The sequence below is a fragment of the Miniopterus schreibersii genome (genome assembly GCF_964146895.1).
Source record: "Miniopterus schreibersii genome assembly, chromosome: 5".
Classification (NCBI taxonomy): Eukaryota; Metazoa; Chordata; class Mammalia; order Chiroptera; family Miniopteridae; genus Miniopterus; species Miniopterus schreibersii.
In genome coordinates, this window is record NC_138106.1 from 74,940,492 (window position 1) to 74,964,036 (window position 23,545).

Genomic DNA, 23,545 nt, shown 5'->3' on the forward strand with positions numbered 1-23,545 from the left:
AAACTCAAAACTATCCTGTAGGTTGTCCACATTGCCAGAGATAACGTAATGAGTCCCCAATTTTATTGCATTCCAATGGACCTATGAGTATTCATGTTAGAAGTTCCAGGAAGCAGATTTTGGCTAAATGGAAGAAGAAAAAAAACTTTTTCAATAACTAAAGTTATAAGTTCAAGAAGAGAACGGCAGGAAGATTTTAATGGGATTATGTAGATATGCAATCTGCAAGCAAAGGAAATCATAAAATTTTTTGTCCCAAATTGTCTCAAGATAAAAACTGATATGTGAGTAAGATACACAGCAGCAAACATTAAATATTATAGCTTTTCCTTCTTTGTGCTAGTGTACACAGTTTTCAAATAGCTCCTTTTGGCTTTTTTTTCGAACTTAAATGATATATTTTTTTCATAATTTTCCTTAGATTTAATATATATGTGTGTGAATGTCTGTTGTAGAACTGTATGTGGTTTTTTGTGGGGGTTTTTGTGTGTGTGTTTTAAATATATCTTTATTGATTTCAGAGAGAGGGAGGGAGAGGGAGAGAGAGATAGAAACATCAATGATGAGAGAGTCATTGATCAGCTGCCTCCTGCACGCCCCCCACTGGGGATCGAACCTGCAACCCAGACATGTACCTCGACCAGGAATTGAACCGCTACCTCCTGGATGCTCAACTTGGCCCATGCTCAACGGCTGAGCCACCCCGGCCAGGCTGTATGTTTTTCTTAAACGTAAAAGCAATGATCAAATTTAAGAACTGGCTTCTAATTAAGATCCCAGAAAGTAATTTGTGTCTTTTCAAGATATATACCTTTACATCACAGACCACTAGTGGAATGGAGTGGAAAATATGTTCCATGACTGCATTTCACAAGAAAACAAACACTGAAAGCATTTTGACATTAAGGAGCGAAGCTCCACTGCACTTGCACACATAAATTCTCCCCAAGCAGTTATAAAGATAACATAAACTAAAATTTAGACTTCGAAATCAAAGTGTGCATTCAAATCTTGACTTTATTCAATAACGACACCTACTTGCAAAGGCCTGAGTACAAATGGTCACCTGGTCTTGTAAAATCGGAACAAAATAAAAAGAAGGAACTCAGCAAAATCCTGAAGCAAATTCTCCTATCTCCTTCTTATTAAAATGGTTTCCTTGAACTTTCCCAGACCTTCTGCATTAAGAAAAGGGTAGGTGTTTTTAAAATTTTAATGTTTATTTAAATTTTTTGTAGTCTATGAAAACAATGTGTGTGAACTGGATGTGATTTCCCTGTGGTGCCCCTTTAATATACGTCAGGTTAAATTGTAGTTGCCTGACATGTAGAAACAGCTTAGTCCAAGATTGAAATGCTACCCAGTGTAAAATAAAGAAAAGCCATGTAAATTTCAACAGCTAACTCCCTTCCAAAAACAGCAAGGTAGGATAAGGTAAAAAGAGTTGAAGAATAAAAATATTTAGAGACCCACAGAGAAATGGGCAGAAGTTTTTGGCTAACATTTAGTCTAACAGTAGATCTAAGCTTCCCCCCACAGCCCCTTGTTGCCCCCCAACGCTCCAGTCAAGATTCTAGCAGATACCTTTTTGGGGAAACCTATGGCTGCAATGAGACTTAGTTACCTTGCTCTTGAAGTTTATCGCAACAGCTCAAGCTGGGCAGATTGGTGACAGGGAACTGGGGATCCTATATCTTTACAAGATCTGGGACCAAGGCCAAGGTACTTAAAGGATTGAACTGGGTGTTGACAGCTGGCTCTAGGGGGAGGTATGGAGGCCGATTCAGAAACTTCTCATTTCAGCTGTTTAGTAGACAGCATCAGGGAAGACTTATATGTCTACATGTTAATGGTATCTAAAAGCATATTAGTATTTTCCAAAGAGAGAAACTGAGACAGAGAGGCTAAGAAAATTTCCCGACATTATGTAGAGTGAGTCAAGCCAACATTTGCATTCGGACTCCAGAGGTTGAAATCTTTCCACTCTTTCAAGAGGCTGTACAATTCCCTAGGCACGTCAAAGGTTTTTTCTAAAAAAAAAACAAAAAAATAGTTTCCAAATTAGGATTCATCTTTCAATTTCTAATTTGGTTTAATATTTTAGTTTACTATTTGAGGTCATAAAGTAAGTATCTGGATCTTATACTATCACTTGAATGTAAACTTTACTTTGTTTTTCTTGATATCTCTGCCTAAATGTAGACAAAATATTCTCTACAATACAACTTTTCCCTGATTGATCCTTTCTCATAAAATCACAACAATAGTTTAATTTGTATAAGTTCCAACTCTTTTTGACCAAACCTCCAAAGAAAAAGAGAGAAAACCACCAATTTAGCAAATCTATTTACATTTTGAAGTTAATAATACACAAAAAAAAACACAGAAAACAACATAAAAATAACAAATAAAGGAGTTCTCAGATATCAGACAAGAAAATTACAGAATAAAGAGATTAAAATAACAAGCAATTACTTTAAATATTGCTAAAGAAATGAAAATCGATCTGAGAAGATATTTTAAATTTGGGCAGCTTTCTTATGTCCATTTCCAGATATACACACCAAAATTAGGAAGGGCACAATTGATTTGAAACAGTCCGGTCACTTGTGATAAGGGTAGTCTGTTTAGAAAAACATCTCTCTGCTCATTTAGACCTGCAATGATTTTTCTTTTACTTTATTTTTATTGTTCACCCTATTACAGATGTCCCCCGTCTTCACCCACTTTGCCCACCTCCACCCAGTCCTCACCCCCCTCCCTCTGGCCTTCACCACACTGTCGTCTGTGTCTGCAGGTTACGCATATGTGTTGTTTAGCTAATCTCTTCACCTTCTTTTTCCATTCCCCCCTCCCCCTCCCCTCTGACATCTGCCAGTCTGTTCCATGTTTCCATGCCTCTGGTTCTATTTTGTTCATCAGTTTATTTTGTTCATTACATTCCACATATAAGTGAGATCATATGGTAAATACAATGGAATACTACACAGCTATAAAAAAAGAAGGAACTCTTACTTTTTGCCACAGCATGGATCGACCTGGAGACTGTTACACTGAGCAAAATAAGCCAGTAGGTTAAACCAGTGATTTTCAATGGGTGTGCTGCAAGGATTTTTAAAATGTGCAATACATGACTATTTGGTCAAGGGCACTGACCTCTCTTCCCTTAGATTGTCGAATAAAAAATTGACACAACAAACACAACAACAGCCATCCAGTGTCAATGAATCAAAATTATACCTATTTTTTGTCAGATCAGCAAAAAATATAATATTTCTTGGTGTGCCTCAGAATTTTAGTAATTAGGTTATGCATGCTATGAGATGAAAAACATTGAAAATCACTGAATTAGACTATTTAACTCCACACATACACACACACACACAAACCTAGAAATACATACACAAAATTCAAGTATAAATTACCATGTTAATATGAAAACAACCACCCCAAATCTTCTGTGCATGTGATTCTATATGTTTGTATGACTCAGGGAACATTGTACCAGGTATAAGCAGACTTGATTATAGGCTAAATTTTACCCCTTAGAACAGGGTGACTGGAAAAGTTAGTAATAACTCTGTGCCTCAGTTTTTTTTATCTATAAAGGAAAGGACTTGGGATGGATGGCTTCTAAAGTCATTTCTAGCTATATGATTATATATGATTCTCAGACAAGCGGGTGAGAAAATCTATGTGACTGGATTGAATTGCCTTTGTCCTTGGTTCTGAACAGCTTCAGATTTTAAGGCTGATTCATTACACCCAGGAAGGAACATTTCCATTTCAATTTATGAGGTAATCACAGCCAGGTTTAACCCTTTCAGACTAAAAGTTAATTTTCTTATTTTCCCACACCTCTACAGTTGTTAGTCCAGGAGTTTCCTGTAATTAGATGTCAGTCTTTGATTAATCATGTATTTGCTTCAGGAAAGTGCCTACTTTTACCCCTATATTATTTCTAATGCATGTGCTTCCTGCCCTATCTCTACTTCCTCTTATATTTTTATGCCCTTTCCTTGCACCTAAGCAGCATTTTTTTTAGCTGATAATTCTCTTTAAGAGGCCAATCTTCCCCTTTAAGATTCAACAGCTCTGTCCCAATAATATACAGAACTATGCACTTCTAGCTCTTTCTATCTGCTTCAAACCAGAATCATTTTATGTGAAATATAGCAAATCCTCTTGTTATTGCATATTCTTGTTCCAAAACATTGCTTTAATTTTCCTTAAAATAATATGGATTAGAATTCCTATCATAAAATACATTCTAAAGTTTTAATTATTGGATAGGCAAAACAGGCATGTTCCACTTACATAACTTAAAGATTATATTATACCTCATAACTCAAAATTAGAAAAGTATAGAAAATTAACTGGTATGCACATACGAGTCACTTAAGCGAACTGTAAATTCAATAATAAAGTAACTGAATTCAATAATGAAGTAACTACAGTCAGAGTTTTAAATGGCTTACTCGGGTGGTAATTTATCAATATGTTTTACCACTCAGACACACAGGACATGTGAATTGTTTTAAGCAGTGCAAGGGACATAATCTAGAGGTTGTCTCCAGACTGAAGGGGAAAAAAGGGTGGATGGAATAGTAAATCTTTATTGTATAAAAACTTACATAGGAAATAATTATCTTAAGTAACAGGCTTTGAATTTCCGCACCGATTTGTTCTAAATGATATTTTTTAAAGCCCTACCTTTAATGCGCTCCACAATGTTTAAAGCAGAGTCCCAAGATGCTGGCACTGGGCAAGACCTCACGTAGAGAGCAGAGGGTTAGAGAGGGACTGTCAGGAATGCTCAAAGGAGCAAAACCATGCCATAAGCACGCACCCCGATTATTGCCAGGGCAGAGAGCATGACTGAGCCACTATATTTCTGCTTCCTACACACCTTCTGAAGAAGTAATTTTAGGGTTTTTTTTTAGGATTATTACCCTTCAAGGCTATTCTATGGGAGTATAGAGGTATAAAGAAAAATAAGTTTAACATAATCAAGAAAGACTTCTCCAGAGTCTCTCAACGAAAGCCATTGATGGTGCTCTTAAGTAGTACACACCTCAATTGTTAATTCTATAAAAACTGTTCCAAAATTTAGTGCTTTTCCAGAGTATAGTGAATAACTCTAAATATTACTATTTTGTTATATGAGAAAATGAAGGCAAATTATAAACTTCCCTGGATAGCTTTTTAGAGTGACATAAACAATCAAAATCACCTTCCACTCCCAGCATTCTTTAAGCAAATTATCAGTTGCTCAGTGTAATTTTTTTTTAATCCTCACTTGAGGACATGTTTTTGTTTTTTTTACTGATTTTAGAGATAGGAAGGGAGAGAGAGAGAGAGAGAGAAACATCAATGCGAGAGAGAAACATGGATCGGTTGCCTCCCTCCTGTGCACGCCCCAACCAGGGATGGAACCCACAGCCTGGGCCTGCGCCCTGGTAGGGAATTCAACCCACCAACTTTCAGTGTACAGGCCGGCACCCCAACCAACTGAGCCACACGGGCCAGGGCGCAGAGTGTAATTTATATTAGAATGATTAGTTAGTTAATAGTTTACAACATATTAAATTTATATGTAGAGTTGTGATTTTATTATATAGTTTATTGCACACTGAATCATTTTTAAATAAATACTGTGTACAGTAAATACATTTCTCCTCATACTATGCCCTTTGTAACAGAATTACATTTTAATTTTCTATAGAGTTCCATGAAGGCTCTGTGTGAAATTTTAATTTACTGAAAATATTTATGGAGAATCTGGTATGTCAGGCACCTTCAATGTGCCAGTAATGTAGCTTTGAACAAATCATGATTTGAATACTTATTATTAGGAAATAATGTTCATATTGTGTTTGAAATACTATTTTCTTTAATATGGGTTATAGAAATGTGCTGCAATAAAACACAGTGGCTTTTTCTAATTTAATTATGGTAAAGCAATTTTTAAAACAGACAATCCCTTACTAATGCTAAACATTCTCATGACCAATTACCTTTGTATCATCCTGTCAGTTAGCTGCATTGAAAATGTAGTTTTCTCATTACTAATAATGCTTTAATTTTATTGCTCTCATTTTACGCATGAGGGCAGTGAAAAATTCTGCACCAGTTGATCAGTTCCACAAAACATTTCATCTTCCCACTTTCCTGTGGCTGAACGCTATCCTTTCTGTACACGATATGCTGCTTCTTTTAGCTCACTTCTTTCTATTTTATTCCCTCTCCTCCCCCTTGAGTCTGTTACTATTCTTCTTTATCCCACACCCCAGAACAAACTTTCCCACTGAGCTGGACTCCGGGGTCCCTTTGTGCCACCCTGAAAAAGGAACAGTATGTGAAGTACACTTTAATGGCATGCCTTTGCTGTGTGTATAAAGAAACTTGGCAGGTAGAATAATGCTGCATTTTTCCATGATACATTGCCGTGTTGTGATGGTGACATCATTTCCAGGGGACTATACTTTATTATACTTTCCAATGTCTTCACACAAAGTATTTAATAGCAAATTTTTCTATGAGCATATCAACTGAAGAAATGTTTATATTCTTAATGAACTAGAAATGTTCCTATTATTAAACACTTAACATTGTGTGATCAATTACATTTTTCCTTGACTGCCAAGAAACTTGGAGACAGAAACCACTTCAAGCTTTTTATGGGATCTTAGGTCCCATAAAATTTATAATTTTGGGATCCCTGTTTCAGAAAAAAAGAATTCAGAATTATGACTACAAAAATAGGTGGAGAGCTGTGCAACAGCCTTGCCCAAGTTTAGGGCTTTGAAGTTGAAGCTTTTTAGCTACATGGCAAATCCACTTCTGCTTGGAACTAAGTTTCATGCCAAATTGTTGCTATTTTCCTCCATCATCATATCTTAATGCATCAGAAAACCTCTTATCCTTACATAATTGGAATCAAATTGGTTGGTTAACTGATTTGTGGAAAATATGGAAATTATAAAAAATTACATGCGTATAAACAAACATATTCTTAAAACTTAAAGCATATGAATATTCATTTGTTTGTCACTCTTTTGATTGATACCCAAGGCTTTTGATTCAGGTAAAGGGATAAGTGGAAGTTAATTGATAGAGGTTTCTCTGTTTAATATCCCCCATCCTCAGCTTTATATTTTAATTTTGGAATAATAGTTTTACTTTTCCTGTGCCTTTATTATAAGTGACCTCAAAATTGCTTCAAAATAAGTGAATTAAAGTTGTCACTCGTAACTATTTATACAAAGATTCTGTGTTTTGTAGATTTTTCATAGTAATGCTGTAATACATGGCTGATTACCTTGGACTTCTGAGTTGCTTCCTTGTGTTACATCTGGGATATGCTATGTAAATAAAATATAATTCATCCTACTCAAACCATATGATAAAGTTTTTATTTTATATAATTTTGGACTATGTTGTTTCAACTTTCTAAAATTCTAAATAGTTGATAACTGACTATACATTAGGTGTCATTTCTTATACACATGGATTATTTAAGTACAGTGTACTGAAAAATAATAGAGATATAGGTTATTGTTTTAATAAGCAGGCAAAACTAGAAATGAGTCGTTTTAACATAAATTTTGTGTTGTAATTAACATATGCTCTTAAATTTGTATAGGAACAAATGATAGAAATATTAGCTGTCGCCAATTTGTTTTGTTCCGCAGCAATGAGCAGCCAATGGTCACAGGTGTTTCCATCCAACCTGCGGAGTGCAGTTTGAAGAAGCTGCATCAGTGCACAGATGTGTACTGTCCTTTGCAATCTGCATCCAATCTTCAGGCCCAGCTTCAGAATCCAGGGCTATCATTTAAAACAAAAATAGTTTGTTCTTTCATTTGTTCAGAATAACAGAAGAATTTTAATCAGAGTCATATTCTGAAGGAACTCATGCCTGCCCTTCCATGAAAGTACTAAATTTCGTTACCTTATTTCAAATTTTTGTTGTTCAGTAAATTAATTTCACATGTCTTACGTTGAGTCATCCAAGATGGAGTGATTTCATTTCTTAACAATCAAAAGATTGTTTGTTTCATAGTGTGTTTATTTCATTTGCTGTGAATTATAGTAATTATTAAAAACCATTAATACAGCAAATTTGATTTTTACACCATTTTGCAGAGAAAATATAATATGGTATTACAAGAATGATAAAAAAACAATTAAATACTTGAAAAATACTTTCTGAAGTAAAGTATTAGCTTAGGTTATTATGAAAATAGTGCCTAAATTAATAGGCCTTATAAAACTATAAAATTAATGATCATGAGTACTTTTTAAATTAACAGTCTTTGTTTTTTTTCCTAAACATAGCATAGTCATGCATCTTTATATGCTATAGTTCCTGAAACTTGGTTATTGCTTACTTTTTGCATGTGGGATAGTGCAATGGTGGAGAAGTACCTAAGGTGAATAATGAAAGGATGGTGGGGGATTGAGTGTGATGCCATAATAGAAAGGACTAAAATTATTGGTGCTGTTACATCTGGAAAAACTAAAACAAAGAGGAAATAAGATTGAAATACATTAAAATCAGGCAGGTGTTAATAAGCTGAACTTTGACTTTTCCACTAGCTTCAATGTTGGAAGACATTTAGAAAATGAAATTAAGAAATACTTTTTAAGCACTGCTTTTCATAGTGGTTTTGAATAAAGGTGACTCATCACCTTTATGAGGTAGTATATATTGAAAATAGAAAACAATTCATGCAAGATTTCTATATGTGATGGATGATGGTACACAATTGGCTTATTACAGGAAATGAAGTTTGAGAGAAGTACTTTTGAGCAAAGCAAAGAGAGCTACCATAGTTTGGTGCCCCTGTGCAATAGAATATTGCATAGCTGAATAGCAATTTGTTTCTAATTATTGTTTTATTTTTCATTTTGAGAACATAATAGATTTTGTAATATGGGCTATCATGAAAAATATTTAAAATATTTCAAAAATTCATTGTGAGTGCTTGCTTCATGATACTATTCCAGTATTAAGTACTGACTTCATAAATCAGGAATCCAATTTTAGGATCTAGGTGCCTATGAAAAAAAAGTATTGCAATAAGTATAAGTATGTCATTAAAGACTATAAATGTAACTTTCTAAAAACACCAGCTTGCCTTTTCCAGTTTGCTCTTTGAATGGCCACACATTTTCATTTGCAATTCTTGTTGTGTTTATCTGTCAGGATAGGCTTGCTTATGCTGTCCTAACAAACCCTAAATGTTTCTGTGGCTAACACAACATAGGTTATTGTTTTGCTCACTGTGGACAACCAGTGCAGATCAGATGGGGGGTTCTCCATTTCATTGTCTTTCAGAGACCAAGCTGATGAATGTTGCAGCCACTATCTGGAACAGTGCCTATCACATGGGAGCAGGACAGACAATTCCTGAGGGTCTCACTCTGGCAATTAAATGCTCTGGCCCTGAAGTGATCCATGCTACTTCTTTCTGCTCATGACTCCTTTGGCCGTAACTAGTCCCATGGACTCACCTGAGGAAGCCAAATAACAAGGAAATCAAGAAAGAAAATCCCACTATGTAGCCAGAGATCAGAAATAGTTGGTGAACAGCACTAATGATTCCCACACTATACTTGTTGCACCAACCTTACTGTTTTAAAGGCAACTATTATTGATTGAATAACTCATTTAAGTGTCTTAGAAACACAATCATGGCTAAAACATGCCACTTTTTCTGGCCTAGCAGAGAGTAAAAGAATCCTTCTTAAGAACCAGCTCCTGCTGGGATGCCTTCCTGAGGGTTCAGTGCACTTCAAAAGCCTTTCACTAATTGTAAGCTTGGATAAAACTGCTATTTTGAGAGGTTGAGTGATGTCAGTTACAAAAACACTTAACAAAAGTGGTCATGCTTGGCAAGCAATCTGCCCCACTGGGAAACAAAGACCTGGAGAAGGGAAAACAAGTACATATTGTTATCACCAGCCTGAACTGAGAAGGATCACAGCCTTAAAAGTTGTTTCATCAAGGCTTTGTTGAAAACTCAGCTGTTTTAAAAACAGGTGTCCTACCAGAATGCTTTTGACTGGCTCCTAGCACATAATGTATAACTAATAGATTGAGAAACACTCAAATACAGGAACATTTTTCCCTGAGGAGTCCTGGCCAGGTTGCTCAGTTGGTTAGAGCATCCTCTCGATAAGCCAAGGTTGCAGGTTTGATCCCTTGGTCAGGGCACATACAAGAGTAAACCAATGAATGCATAAATAAGTGGAACAAAAAAATCAATGTTGCGCTCTCTCTCTCAAATCAATCAATAAAAAAAAGGATTTGGGGAGTGGGTTAAAAATTACAGCAATGTCTCAACCTCTGAACATTCTTCACGGTGAGAACACCTAACAGCACAGTTAGTATTATGTGATGCCTTATAGTCAATTTCTCATCGCTTAGGGGATGACAAACATCTTGAAAATGAAATAGTGTTCTGAGGATCAAATAGTAAAGCTTTTAATAGATGTTGCTTTTGAAATATCCTTAACTGTGACATTCGGATTTTATATAATGAGTTATAGATCACAGAAATATTAAATTAAATATACTTTGCATAAATATTTCAAACTTGACTATTTGAAAGTATTGAGAAGTTAGAATAAAATAAGAATTTTTTATCATTTTAGTGTTTTGTATTATAATATTAAAATACAAAGAAGAAATCATTATCTTTTGGAATATAACAACCCATAATTATTTTTATTATTACACAAAAACACTAATAGTTAATGTTTCTTGAATGTTTACCATGTGTCAGGCACTATCATTATAAAAACTTTACATGTATTCACTGATTTTATTCTCACAGTGATCCTCTGGTGAAAGTATTATTATTATCAGTAGTTCACAAAAGAAGAAATTGAGTCACAGCGTAATTCCAAAACCTTTCTACTGACATTCTTCTGAGAATGTGGGCTTTGGAGAAAAAGGAATGGAGGTTAGAATCTTGCTCTGCCATTTAGTAAAAGTGGCAGCCATTTTCAACAATTTATTGAACCCCTGTAAGCATCAATTTCTTTTTTTGCAAAACTCACAAACTTTTGATGACAAAATGTACAATCTAGAAATGAAAATTACTCAGCAAACTGTCTTTCCCCTAGTCAGTGTCCAAAAAAAATCAGCTCATATTATTAGTCTTATCATTTAATTATTAGATTTAAAGGAGAGCGTCTAGCACAATCTTAGGAATATAGTAAATACTTAACAAATATTAGTTTACTTTCTTATATGTCTTCAAAAATCTTTATAGGCTGAAAAAAGTAAGACTGCCTCACATCGGAAATGAAATCCAGCTGGGATGGAATCCCACAGGACTAAGAGAACAGGTCTGTAAATGACCTTGAAACAAAAACCCAGGGACTATTTTTAATCCTGTTTCTAAATTTAACTGTGTCATAGTCTCATATTAGTTCTCTCATTGCCTGGGAGTTTGGTGTTCATTTAATATACATTGGATACATTTTTCGGAGTATTGGCTTTCAAATCCTGGCACAGAACCAGTTTCAATGACTATTCACATTTCCTACAGAGGCATAGTGGAATTTAATAAAAGATCTGTGGATTGGAGGGAGAGTAGGGTATCAGGATATGAAAGATTTGTGAGGGCTCTGATATATTTCTTTCCTCCTTTCAAAAGCAAAAATCACAGAGCACTTTAAAATTACTGAGAAAATTACAACTGAATGTGAGCACTTTTCAAATCCAAGCATCACCACTGACTATGAAAATGAATGTAGTGCTAAAGTGTATTTGAGGTTCAGTGCTCTCAGAAAAAGTTCTCTGGAAACCAAAGGTAGCTTCTGCACTGTCTGATTAAGGGTACCTGTCTGCAAAACTAAATGATGCATCAACATTGCAAGCTCAAATCAATGTAATTGATTTGCGTGTATCATTACCCCATCTGTTATGTTTATGTTTTCAATTGTCAAAAGCCGACTTTGCCGATCAAGGGCTGTGTTTACAGATACAGCAGTGAGAGGGTGGAGAGTCCAATCATTAGTCTGTATCATAAAGACCTGGCCAAGAACATTACTCTTCAAAATGGAAAAGTGCCAGCTCGAGGAATAGGTCTGCTGACACATTAGCTCAGCAAGCTCAGGAGGCTAGTGTGGAAGGGGCACCACACATTAAGGCCTAGCTTAGTGAATGTTCCAAAGTAAGTGTTCCAAGAGTTGCCTGGAGATCACCTTGGCCCTATTATGCTAACAGAGCAAGTTAAAAAGTGATGTCACAAGAATTCTATTCTAAATAAGCTTATTTCAAAAGTAAAGTTTAAAAAAAAAAGTATTTGATTATTGAGGGTAGTACAGCTGTCCACCATCTCCCCCCTACCCTCCTCCAGCCTGCTCCCACCCCACCCAGTCCTTCCCCTGTCCATTGTCTGTGTCTGACAAAACAGGACCATAGTCCTGGAAGCACAGAACAGACCGACAAATCTCAAAGGTAAAGTATTTGACTAATAATTGCCAATAAAGGTAATTTTTCAAAAAAACTGAAAGTAGGATCTTGCTTATTTCTAATGAAAAATAGCCACTCATTAAATAATTTTCGTTTAACTTTCTAAGTTTCTGTTAGAATAAAAATATCAAACTACAACATTTAAGGACAATATTTCATCTCTATATTGATGCTAACAGATTGGAAACTGAAAATTTTCATCTGTCTAGGGGATTTTAAAACTTCCTATTTGCTATAATCTCATTGATAGAGATGAGAAAAGGAAAAAATATATATCAAGCTATTAAGGATTAAAATAATTTTGATTAAGAAAAGACAAAATAAGAATTTTGTATTGGTTGGCAACTGCTGATTAGAAAAAAAAAATGTTCTATTTCCTAGTATTGTTAAATTTTGTTTCACTAGGTAAAATAAGTCAGCTGAGGCAACAAATATAACTAAAGGCTTCAGCACTGGCCTGTTACGCAGTGGTCAGAGTGTTGGCCCTCTCACCAAAAGGGTGGGGGGTTCGATTCCCAGTCAAGGGCACATACCTGGGTTGCAGGTTTGATCCCCACCCTGGTCCGGGATCTTTCAGGAGGCAACCAATCGATGCATTTCTCTCACATCAATATTTCTTCCTCTCTCTCTTTCTCTCTCTTCCCCCCCCTCCCCACTTTCCACTCTCTCTTAAATTCAATGGAAAAAATATCCTCCAGAGAGGACTGACAACAAAAAAAATTAAAAGCTCCACTTAGAGCATATGCTACTTAGGAATAAAAACGCCAGTGAGAGGAAATCTCCTCTTCTCCCATTTCTCACTAAAACATTCCGAAAGAAGAGCAGCTCACTCTTCCAATGAGAAAAATTAGGGTTAAAGCCATATAAAAACTTTAGTTCTGCTAGCTTGGTCGTGAAGTGGTATTCCTACAGGGTTATTCTACTTTTTTAAAAAATTAGTTAGAAAAAAAGCACATCAACTGCAGGCAAGCAGCAGATCCAAGGTCCAAGAGTCAGAACCAGCAAAGCAGCCGCCAGCCACATCCACCCTGGGACAGAGGACCACACCTTGAGGGTTTCGAGCACTATCACCCTCTTCTGGGTGTCCTGCAGCCCTAATCCAGTCTCTTCCTGAAGCTTGTGGCCAGTGCTTAACCCGATGGGGCTGGGAAGAAGAGCAAGCTGTTTCTCCCTGCTCTTGAATCCTCTGGCTTACTCTGGAGCTTTCTGCAACATGCAAGAGCAAATTTTTAAATTTTGCTTCCTCCCCCTCCCCAGAAACCCTCCCCACCCAAATAATCAAAGTAAGCCATTTGTCAGTCATAGCCATTCCTTACTGAAAGTGACTTTTGATCAATAGTGACCTGTAAAATAATGTGCTAAATTTTAAGGAATATTGTGGGAAGACAACATAGAAGTTTCTTTGTGATTAGTTCTTGTTTTTTGTGTACTAAAAGATTAGGTTTTTTTGAAACATGAAGCTCTTCTTTCTTTTTCTGTAATTCTTGAGCACCAGTGAGCATATTTCAATTTTAATTATTTTTGGTGCCACCAGTTTGATAGTCTTCTTTCTTTAGGTACAATTCACTGACATACCCTGACAAGAAATAGAATCCACAAGAATTTCCTGAGAAGACATTCATATGCAGCATGTGTTAAATTTTTCATTTTCATTTGGCACTTTCCAATTCAACTAATTATGTTATCACTCAATGTAAACTTTAAAAAAGAAAGTTCTAAGTTACACACATGCACACACACACACACACACACACACACACAAACTTGAAGTTCTGCTGCCTAACTTCAGAGATATTCTTACCATCTTTAAATAGAAAAATGTTATTGGTGCTTTTACATATTGCACATTCTGTCTGTCTGTCTGTCTCTCTCCTCCCACCCTTCACTCTACATCCCTCTATATCTTTCTAATAACTTGTTTGTCTAGAATACAGGGTCATTACTGATTCACTCAATGGTGATGGTCACTACAGAGTCTACTATTCTCTTCTGGGCTAATGTTGTGTGTGGAGTTTTGTCATGTTATAACTCTCCATGAAATACACCTATTACATGCCTTTCCATTTTCTTTCTCAGTCAATGACTTACATGGAAATTCTGCTGACAAAAATGAAATGGTTAATTGTAACATGAGTTGAAAATGTGGTAAAACTACCAGTACATACTTACAAGCAAATACTGCATTTCATCAACCTAAGGAGGCAGTGATTATAAGGCACATCATTACATGGACCACTAAGAAAGAAAACTTACTTATAATTAAATATGGCACATCTTCCATTGTAAGCTGCATCCCCATTTTATAGATTAAAAAATAGAGAGAAGGGGACACCATAGAATTGATGAACTGTAGTAAGCTTATGTATGTCAATTTTCCTTTTACCCTTGTACTACTTCTAGTGTCAACTACGAAGAAAGTTGTATTTTATTTACCTGATTTCTTTCACTCTTCTTTTATCAAATCAAAAGTATGTGCAAGTATTTTTGTTGACTTGGCCTTGATTTTAGGATGCAGTTTAAGGCCTGTGCTTGGGTTCCCTCCAATCTGTGTCATGCAACTTGGCACCATTTACTCCTGCGGAGTTAATTTCCTTTATTGCCCTTTCAGTTGGCCAGTGACATAGATATCAGAGAGAGCTGCCACATGGGTCCAAATCCTGGGCATTACTCCATTGTCCAAGATTAAAAGAATTATTCCAAAATACATATCAATTTTGAAGGCACTTTGATGGAGGGTAGGTTAGTCTTCAGTGTTATCCTTATTTCTGATATCAAAATTTCATACTTAGTATTCCCAAACATAAATGTCAGAGGGTACCCTATTATTTTGGGTTCACAGCCACTACTAATAGCTGTATATTCTTTCTCTTATGTCTTCAGGGATAAGTTTAGCAATTACCAAACCTAATAATTCTTCCAATTGGCCTAAAAAAGGGAAGTGGCATTCTGCTCCCAGGAAAATATGATATGCATTTAACACTGACCTTTTAGAAAGCAATTAATATTTTTAATTCTATAATTATGAATTCCAAATGAGTGTTGGTAGAAGCAGGGCAGTTTCAGTACAAATAGCAAAGAAGAGAAGTTATGAGAGGTCAGTAGGTAAAATATTTGGGGGCAAGTTGACCTATCTATCCACAGTGTATAGTTAGCAAATTAATAATATAATTTATCATAATAACATAATAAAATATAACAGTTTATAGTCACACAGTAGACTGTGGGGAAAAAACAAACATTCATTCATTTAATATTTTTTAGCATTTGTTATCAGCCTGGCCTGGGCTAGTTGTTAGGGACATAGCAATAAAATAGATTTGGTTTTTGCCCTCATGAAGTTTATAATACAGCAACAAATAGAGACATAAAGTAAGTAATTACTTGTGTAATAGATATTATAAAACAGATTGAAAAAATGTTACAAGGTCCAGCCTAGTGTCTGGCAAGGGTGAAGGGAATGGCATCTTATTTGAGACATCAAAGATGGGTGCACATTAACTTGGTAAACATAGGGAATGGGATAGGGCTTCCAGGCTTGGAGACAGTCAGTCTATTTGGGGGCCCATAGGCCAGAGCACTGGTAGTTCCTCACTAATGCCAAAAAAACTAAAGGTGAATGAAACATAAAGAAGCAATCACATAAAGGATAAAGTTTAAGATAATAATTGGAGAACATCCACACTGTGGGAAGCCCTGTAAGCCATTTAAGAAGTCTGGACTTTATTCTAAAAGAAATGGAAAATGAGCTCCAGTTCTTATACACACTAAATGATCACTCATGGATTGCTATTGCTTTGCCTAGTTTGTCTCCATAACATCCAGTTCCTACCCCGTAACTCCATTGGTACTACATTATTACAGGTACTACATCATCACCAATTCTCAATGTCTGCTTGATGACTTCTCTATAACTTTCAATGAAATCTACTTTAAAGCTTTCTCCTCCCTTGATATTTTAAAAATATGTTTTTATTTATTTACTTATTTATTTTAGAGAGAGAGGAAGGAGGATGGAGAGAGAGAGAAACATCAATGTGAGAGAGAAACATGACCGGTTGCCTCTCATGCATACCTGGACTGGGGATAGAACCCACAGCCTGGGTCTGTGCCCTGACTGGGGATTGAACCCATGACCTTTCAATGCACAGGATGATACTCAACCAACTGAGTCACACCATCCAGCGTTTCCCTTGATATTTGTAAATATTCTTGTTTTTCTTCTACCTTTTCCAACACCTCTAACCTGTGTCCAACCTACATATATTAGTTTAATTCCTTTAGGAATAAGGCCCTTAAAGGAAATTCTCTCAGCAAAGAACCTGATACTCTAGTAGAGCTACATACTGTAACCTTCCTTCCAGGCACAGCCTTGGGTTGGCTGATGGACACACAGATTCCACCATAATGCACCTCTGATTGACTTCTCATTGCCAATCTTTATGCGGAGCCTCCCATTGCCACTGAAGAGCACCCTTCCTCACATACACCCAGGATTGAAATATATGTGCTGGGACCCATAGACCTTGTGTCTTGAACAGCCTTATTGCACTGGCCAAAGCTATTTACACAATCTAAGTAGGTCAATTTCTCCATTCACATATGATCCTGGATTGCTTTTCTCTGCCATTTCCAGTGTTACTTCATGGTTCATGTTTAACTTGATATTGCAGCCTAGTTGGTCTACTTGATGATTCCATTACATCTTTGTACTGTCTAGGAGGCCATAGAGCAGAGAGTGGGCTCAGAAGTTAAACTACCTTATTGTTGTGTTTTAAAAGTTCTTTATATATTCTGAATATAGTTCTTTATCAGATAAATGCTTTGTAAATATTTTTTCCTAGCCTGTGTCTTATAATTTCATTCTCTTAAGAGTGTCTTTCAAAGAACAGAAATATTCAATTTTATTAAGTTAAATTTATTAACATGTTTATTTATGGACCTATGCTTTTGTCTTTGAATCAGAAAAATATTTTGCCTAACCCAATATCAGAAGGGTTTTTCCTATGTTTTCTTCTACAATTTTTATAGTTTAAAGTTTAATATCTAGTTTTATGATTCTCTTTGATGATTTTTGTATTTGGTGAGAGGTATGGATCAAAGTTCATTTCCTTTGCCTATGAAAATCCAATTGTTCAGGCATCACTCATTGAAAGAGTATTCTTTCTCCAGTGAATTGTCTTTGAATTTTTGCCAAAAATCAATTGACCACATAGGTGTGAATCTATCACTGGACTATGAATTCTGTTCCAATAGCCTGTCTATCTTTGCCCCACTTCCACACTGCTTTTATAACTTTATAATTATTATAAATCTGGTAGTAGTAGTCCTATAAATTTATTCTTCTTTTTAAAATTTGTCTTGGTATCCAAATCCTTTACATTTCCATATGAATTTTTCAGAATCCATTTAGCAGTTTGTGAAAAACATCTGCTGGGATTATAATTCCAAATGCATTGGTTCTATATATTAGTATGGGGAGAATTGACATTTTAGCAATGTTGATTCTTCCTGTCATTGAACACAATATGTCTCTACATTTAAGTGTTCCTCAATTTGTTAAAGTAATATTTTGTAGGTTTTAGTGAACAGACCTTGCACATCTTTTGCCAGATTTATCCCTAAGTACTTCATATTTTGATGCTATTGTAGTTGCAACCTAAAAAAAAATTCATTTCCTCTCTTTATTTGCTAATATACGGAAATAAAATTGATTTTGTTTTGATTTCATATCGCATAACTTCACTGAACTCAATTATTAATTTTAGTAGCTTTTTTTGCAGTTTCCATTCACTTTTCTATATAGACAATCATGTCATTTTCAAATAAGACAGGCTTTTTTCCTTTTCAATTTGGATGACTTATCTTCCCTGTTTGCATTGTCCAGAACTTTCAGTATTGAATGAAAGTGGTGAGAATGAACATCTTTGTGATGTCCCTGGTTTTAGAGGGAAAGCATTTAGTCTTTCACCATTAAGTGTGTTAGCTGAAAGACTTTATAGATGATCTTTATCAGGTTGAGGTAGGTCCCTTATCTTCATGCTTTGCTGAGATTTCTTATCAGGAATGGATGTTGGATTTTGTCAGATTCTTTTTCTGTCTTTATAGAGATGATCACGTGATTTTTCATTTTAGATTTTTAACATGGTAAATTATAGTGATTAATTTATAAATGTTAAACCAACCTTGCATTTCTTGAGTAAGCCCTTCTTGTTCATAATATGTTATCCTTTTTATAGACTGCTGGAATTGATTTGCTAATTACCAATTTTATTTGGATTCTTTGGTTTTCTCTATTATTTTTTGTTTTTTATTTCATTGACTTCTGTTTTGATGGTTTAGTTAGCTTTTCTTTTGGTAATTTCTTAAAGTGGAAGCTGAAGTCACTGATTTGAGACTTTTCTTCTCCCCTAATACAGGTGCTTCGTGCTATATAATCTCTCCTCAGTACTGCTGTAGTGGCATCCCAGAAATCTGTTGTATTGGGTTTTTATTTTTATTTGGTATAAAATATTTTCTAATTGTATTTTTATTTCTTTTTATCTCTGCATTATTTAGAAATATGTTATTTATTATCAAACATTTGAGGATTTTTCCAGATATGTTTCTCTTGTTTGTTTTTATCTAATTCCATATGGTCATAGAGCACACTCTTTTTAATTTTAATCATTTTAAAGTTGTTGAGACTTTATTCTATTGTCCATAATATAGTCTGTCTTGATAAATTTTTCATGTGCCCTAGAAAAGTGTGCCTTCTACTTTTGTTGGATAGAGGTTACAACAATTTCCATTAGGTTAAATGTGTTGATAATGTAGTTCAAATATAAACTGTTATTGATTTTCTATTTATTCCATCATGTATTGAGAGAAGGATATTGAAATATCCAACTATAATAGTGAATTTGTCAATTTTTTCTGGCAGTTCTATCGGTTTTTGCTTTATGTACTTTGAAAATATTTTATTAGATACACAACAATTTAGGATTATTGTCTTTTTGATAATTAGAACCCTTTAAAATTATGAAATGACGTTCTTTGTCCCTAGTAATATACTTGCCTTGAAATATATTTTGTCTGATATTAGTGTGACTGTTCCAGCTTCCTTTCGAATAGTGCTAGCAGAGCATATCTTTGGTGTACTATTTATTATAAGCAGTATTAAACTGGGTCTTCTCATTTTCTCCAATTTGACTGTTTTTAATTGGAATGACTAGACCTATTATATTTAATATGATTATTGATGTGGTTAGGTTTATGTCTATCATCTCATATTGGTTTTCTTGTCCTTCCTGTTCTTTGTCCTGTTTTCCTCCTTTTTCTGCCTTCTTTTTGATTGAGTAAATTTTAGTAATTCCATTTCATCTTCTTTGTTGGATTATCAGCTATACCTTTTTGTTTGTTATTTTACTGATTGCATTAGGGTTTATTGTATGCATCTTTAACTTATCACATTCTGACTTCAAGTGATTTTATACCACGATATGTACAAGTTTATAATAACTCACTTTCACTTCTATTTTCTAATCTATTATTTTTCATTCATTGTAATAATATGTTATAAAACATACAAAACATTGCAATTATCTTGTTTAAACAGTCAGTTCTCTTCTGAAGAAATGTAAATTACAAGTATAAAGTTCTTTTTTTGTTACACATGTAGTTAGCTTTCCTGGTGTTCTCATTACTTTAGATGCATACGTTCATTTGGTATCATTTTTCATCTGCCCACCAAAATTCTTTTATATTTCTTGTAGGTTTCCTGAAAACGAATTCTTTCAGCTTTTCCGATGTCTAAACTATCTTTTTTTGCATTTATTTTTGAACAATATATTCACTGAGTATTAAACTCTAGGTTGTCGATATTTTTTTTCAGCATCCAAAATCTTTTTAATAACAAGGTAATATCTGGGGTTAATTTTTGTAGCCCCAGCTGCCCGTGGGCCTCTTGCGCGCTCGAACTTCAGGCCCTTGGGTCGTGCGTAGGGTTTGGCGCGGCTGTGAGGGGTTCCCGGGGCCTTGGCGAAATGCGCGCGCACCTCTGGGCGCTGGCAATGAGGGTGCCACCGCCCTTGGGGGACGCTTGCCCCTGCCCGAGGATGCCGCCGGGCTCAGCAGCTCCCGCGCAGCGCAGGCCCCTTCAGCCTGGGCCCCTCCCGGGCACGCACACGGTCGCTGTCGTCCCACAGCCGCAGAGGGTTTGCCCTCCTGGCCAGGGGGTTCATCTTCCCGGTCACCCGGGAAAGGGGCAGGGGTGCCCGGCTGTGCAGCTCAGGAACAGCGCCTCCAGCACCGCTTGGCTGACGGTGGGCCGGCTGGCCCGGCCAGCACCCTGCAGGGCTGGGCCCCGGCCCAGGCGGAGGTCCTGGCCCTTGCGCTCCCTGCACCTGACCCTTCAGTCTTTGCTGTGACAGATGGGGACCCCCGGGACGACGCCCTGCACTGCACCAGGTCCGGGAAGACAGGACCTGTTTAAGTATTTTCTTTCACATCTTTAACAACGTTGCTCCACTGTCTGAATTGTTCCAATGAGAAGTTTGTTGTCTTACTTATTTCTGTTTTTCTGTATACAATGTGTCTTTTTTTCCTCCAGTGTTTTTAAGACTTCCTTTTATATCGTGTTAAGCAATTTCATTGTGAAGTGTGTTGGTGTAGTTTTCTTCACATTTTGTGTGTGCTTAAAGCGCATTTAGCTTCTAGCAATGTGGGTGTTGAATCTTCAAAAAAAATGTGGAAATTTTGTGCCACCATGACTTAGCTTTACAGGGCTTGGCAAAAGGAGGTCTACAGTGGTGAATATGGGAAAACGGGAAACACAGTTAATGAATCTGTTGTAATATTCATGAACTGCATGTCTTTTTCCATACAAACAACTGTAACCTACTTTCCCCCCACCCCTCGATTTGCATGCCCCCTCTTTTCACTATTTCAGAAATCCAATTTCATGTATACAAGGTTGACTGTAGTTGTCCCATAGCTCACTGGTGTTCTTTGCATTTTTAAGAAATTATATTTTCTGTTTTAATTTTTAGATAGTTCCTATTGCTATTTCTTCAATATCCTAAATTTTCATTTCAGATATTTTGGTTATCTAACAGTTTTTAGCAGTTTGGTGAGGGTGTTTTTCATATCTTCAACATTTCTACTTAACTTTTTAGATATATGTATGTCCTCAGGTCTGCTAATTCGAACACAAGTGTCAGTTTTAAGTCAGTTTGATTGATTAATTATTCTTCTCAATATAGATGCTGTTTTCCTGTTTTGTTACATGCATGTCTTCAACTCTGATTGGAAGCCAGAGCTTGTGGATTTTACTTACTGAATGGATGTTTTCCTATCCCAGTAAATATTCTTAAGGTTTGTTGTTGTGTGCCACTAAGTTACATGGAAACAAATTCTTTCGGGTCTTGCTTTGATAATATGTGGCTCTATAAAAGTACCTAGCATAGAGCTAATTATGCCCCACGACTGAGACAAGACCTTCCAGAGCACCTAATGCTACAGGAATTGCAAGTTCTTTCCATCTGCCTGTAGGGAACAGGCACCTTTCCTGGCCCTGTGTGAATGTTAAGCACTGTTCCCTTTCATTCTTTTGGGTGGATCTTTCACAGTCTTTGAGATTTCCTCAAATGCAAAAGATCAGTACTCTGCAATACTCCGTGTGATGCCTCTGCTTGAACCTCAGCTATTTCTCTGTGTAATGCTCTCCTTCATTGTGCTGTTCTGTGTACTCGAGGCTGTTTGTTGTCTCTGGAACTCAGCTTCCAGTCCCTCTGACCAGGTTCTGCCTGTGTTCTCGGTCCCTTAACTATGGCTCGGAAATTCTCTCATGGCAGGAGGCTAGGTACAGGGCTCACCTCATTTGTTTTCCATCTCTCAGGGATCACTCTCTTTGTTGCCTGGATGCCCAGCACCCTGATTTGATATTTTTATTGCTGTGGTTTCATGCAGGAGGGTAAATCCAGGCCTTGTTACTTCATGTGACCCGAAGCTGAAGTGCCCACTGATCTTAATAATGAAGATGGGGCATAAGAAGGTTAAGAAACTCTATACATAATGCTTCTGTAGAAGATTCAGCTTATGGTAAATTATAAAATCAAAGTTTCTTTCTACATACACATACATATATTTTTTAGACCAGAAGTACAGTACTGTATAACTAATAGACTATTAAGTCAGGTGAAATGATAAACCTTCTCATAAAATAATATAATGTTTTAGTTGGCCAAGAAAATGCAACCTTCCTAAATGAGAGTTAATTTAGGAGGTGTTCATGAATGTGGAGCATACAGAGGTATCTGCAAGATTCATTATCTCTGAAAAAGTTATCAGAAGCAGTTTTGACATAGTTTACACCTATACTGCTAATTTTATGAAAGGACAGAATTTTAAAAAATCCTTTTGTACCAACACCAAGTAAATAGCCTGGGTTTCACTGCATTATGTATGAGCATTGTGAGTCTTTTCAAGTCTAAAAGGCATTACCAATGCTAATAAAAAGAGAAGAGAATAGAAGACAATCTTGAAAAATAGGAAAACTTTCTAGAAAAGATGGAAACACTTGAATAAAAATAAATGGAAACAAATAGTGGAAGAACTAACTCAGATCAGAGAGCAATTTAAAGTGTTCAGTGGCTTAAGTGACTCAATATTATGGAAATTTGTATTAGTTACTAAAATGAAAAGATATAACTAGTTAGAAAAATAGGTAAAATGGAGAGTTCCTATTAAAGTTGTTTTAAAATTCAAATAGTTTAGAGAATATTTTATCAAAATGAGAAAAATAAATTCTTAAAATCTAGGTCATTTACCTGTGATTTTCTGTATTTCTTGCAATTCTGTGCTTTAAACTTTTTTGTACATTACCTAGACAGTCATTTTTTTCACTGAAGATCAAGTTATCGGCAAAGTACAAAATGGGAATTAAAAATTTCTAGTTCAGTGCCAGGCATACATTGTTCTTTTAATGAATCAGATTATCTCAACTTTGTAAGGATTAATTAGGTACTTGTAGCAGTTCCTGTAAATTTCTCAGATCACTGTGCCACCAGATAACTA

At 35.9% G+C, this 23,545-nt stretch overlaps 1 protein-coding gene across 1 annotated transcript in view; it reads right to left on the minus strand.

The window, feature by feature from the left end:
* Positions 1-7,476: 7,476 nt before the first annotated feature.
* Positions 7,477-23,545, minus strand: part of LOC308557294 (uncharacterized protein) — a 30,367-nt gene continuing 14,298 nt past the window's right edge. Inside the window, exon 4 of the mRNA XM_081137633.1 lies at positions 7,477-7,830. Coding sequence (XP_080993759.1) covers positions 7,555-7,830 — 276 coding nt within the window. The 3' untranslated portion in view covers positions 7,477-7,554. The remainder of the gene's footprint in view (positions 7,831-23,545) is intronic.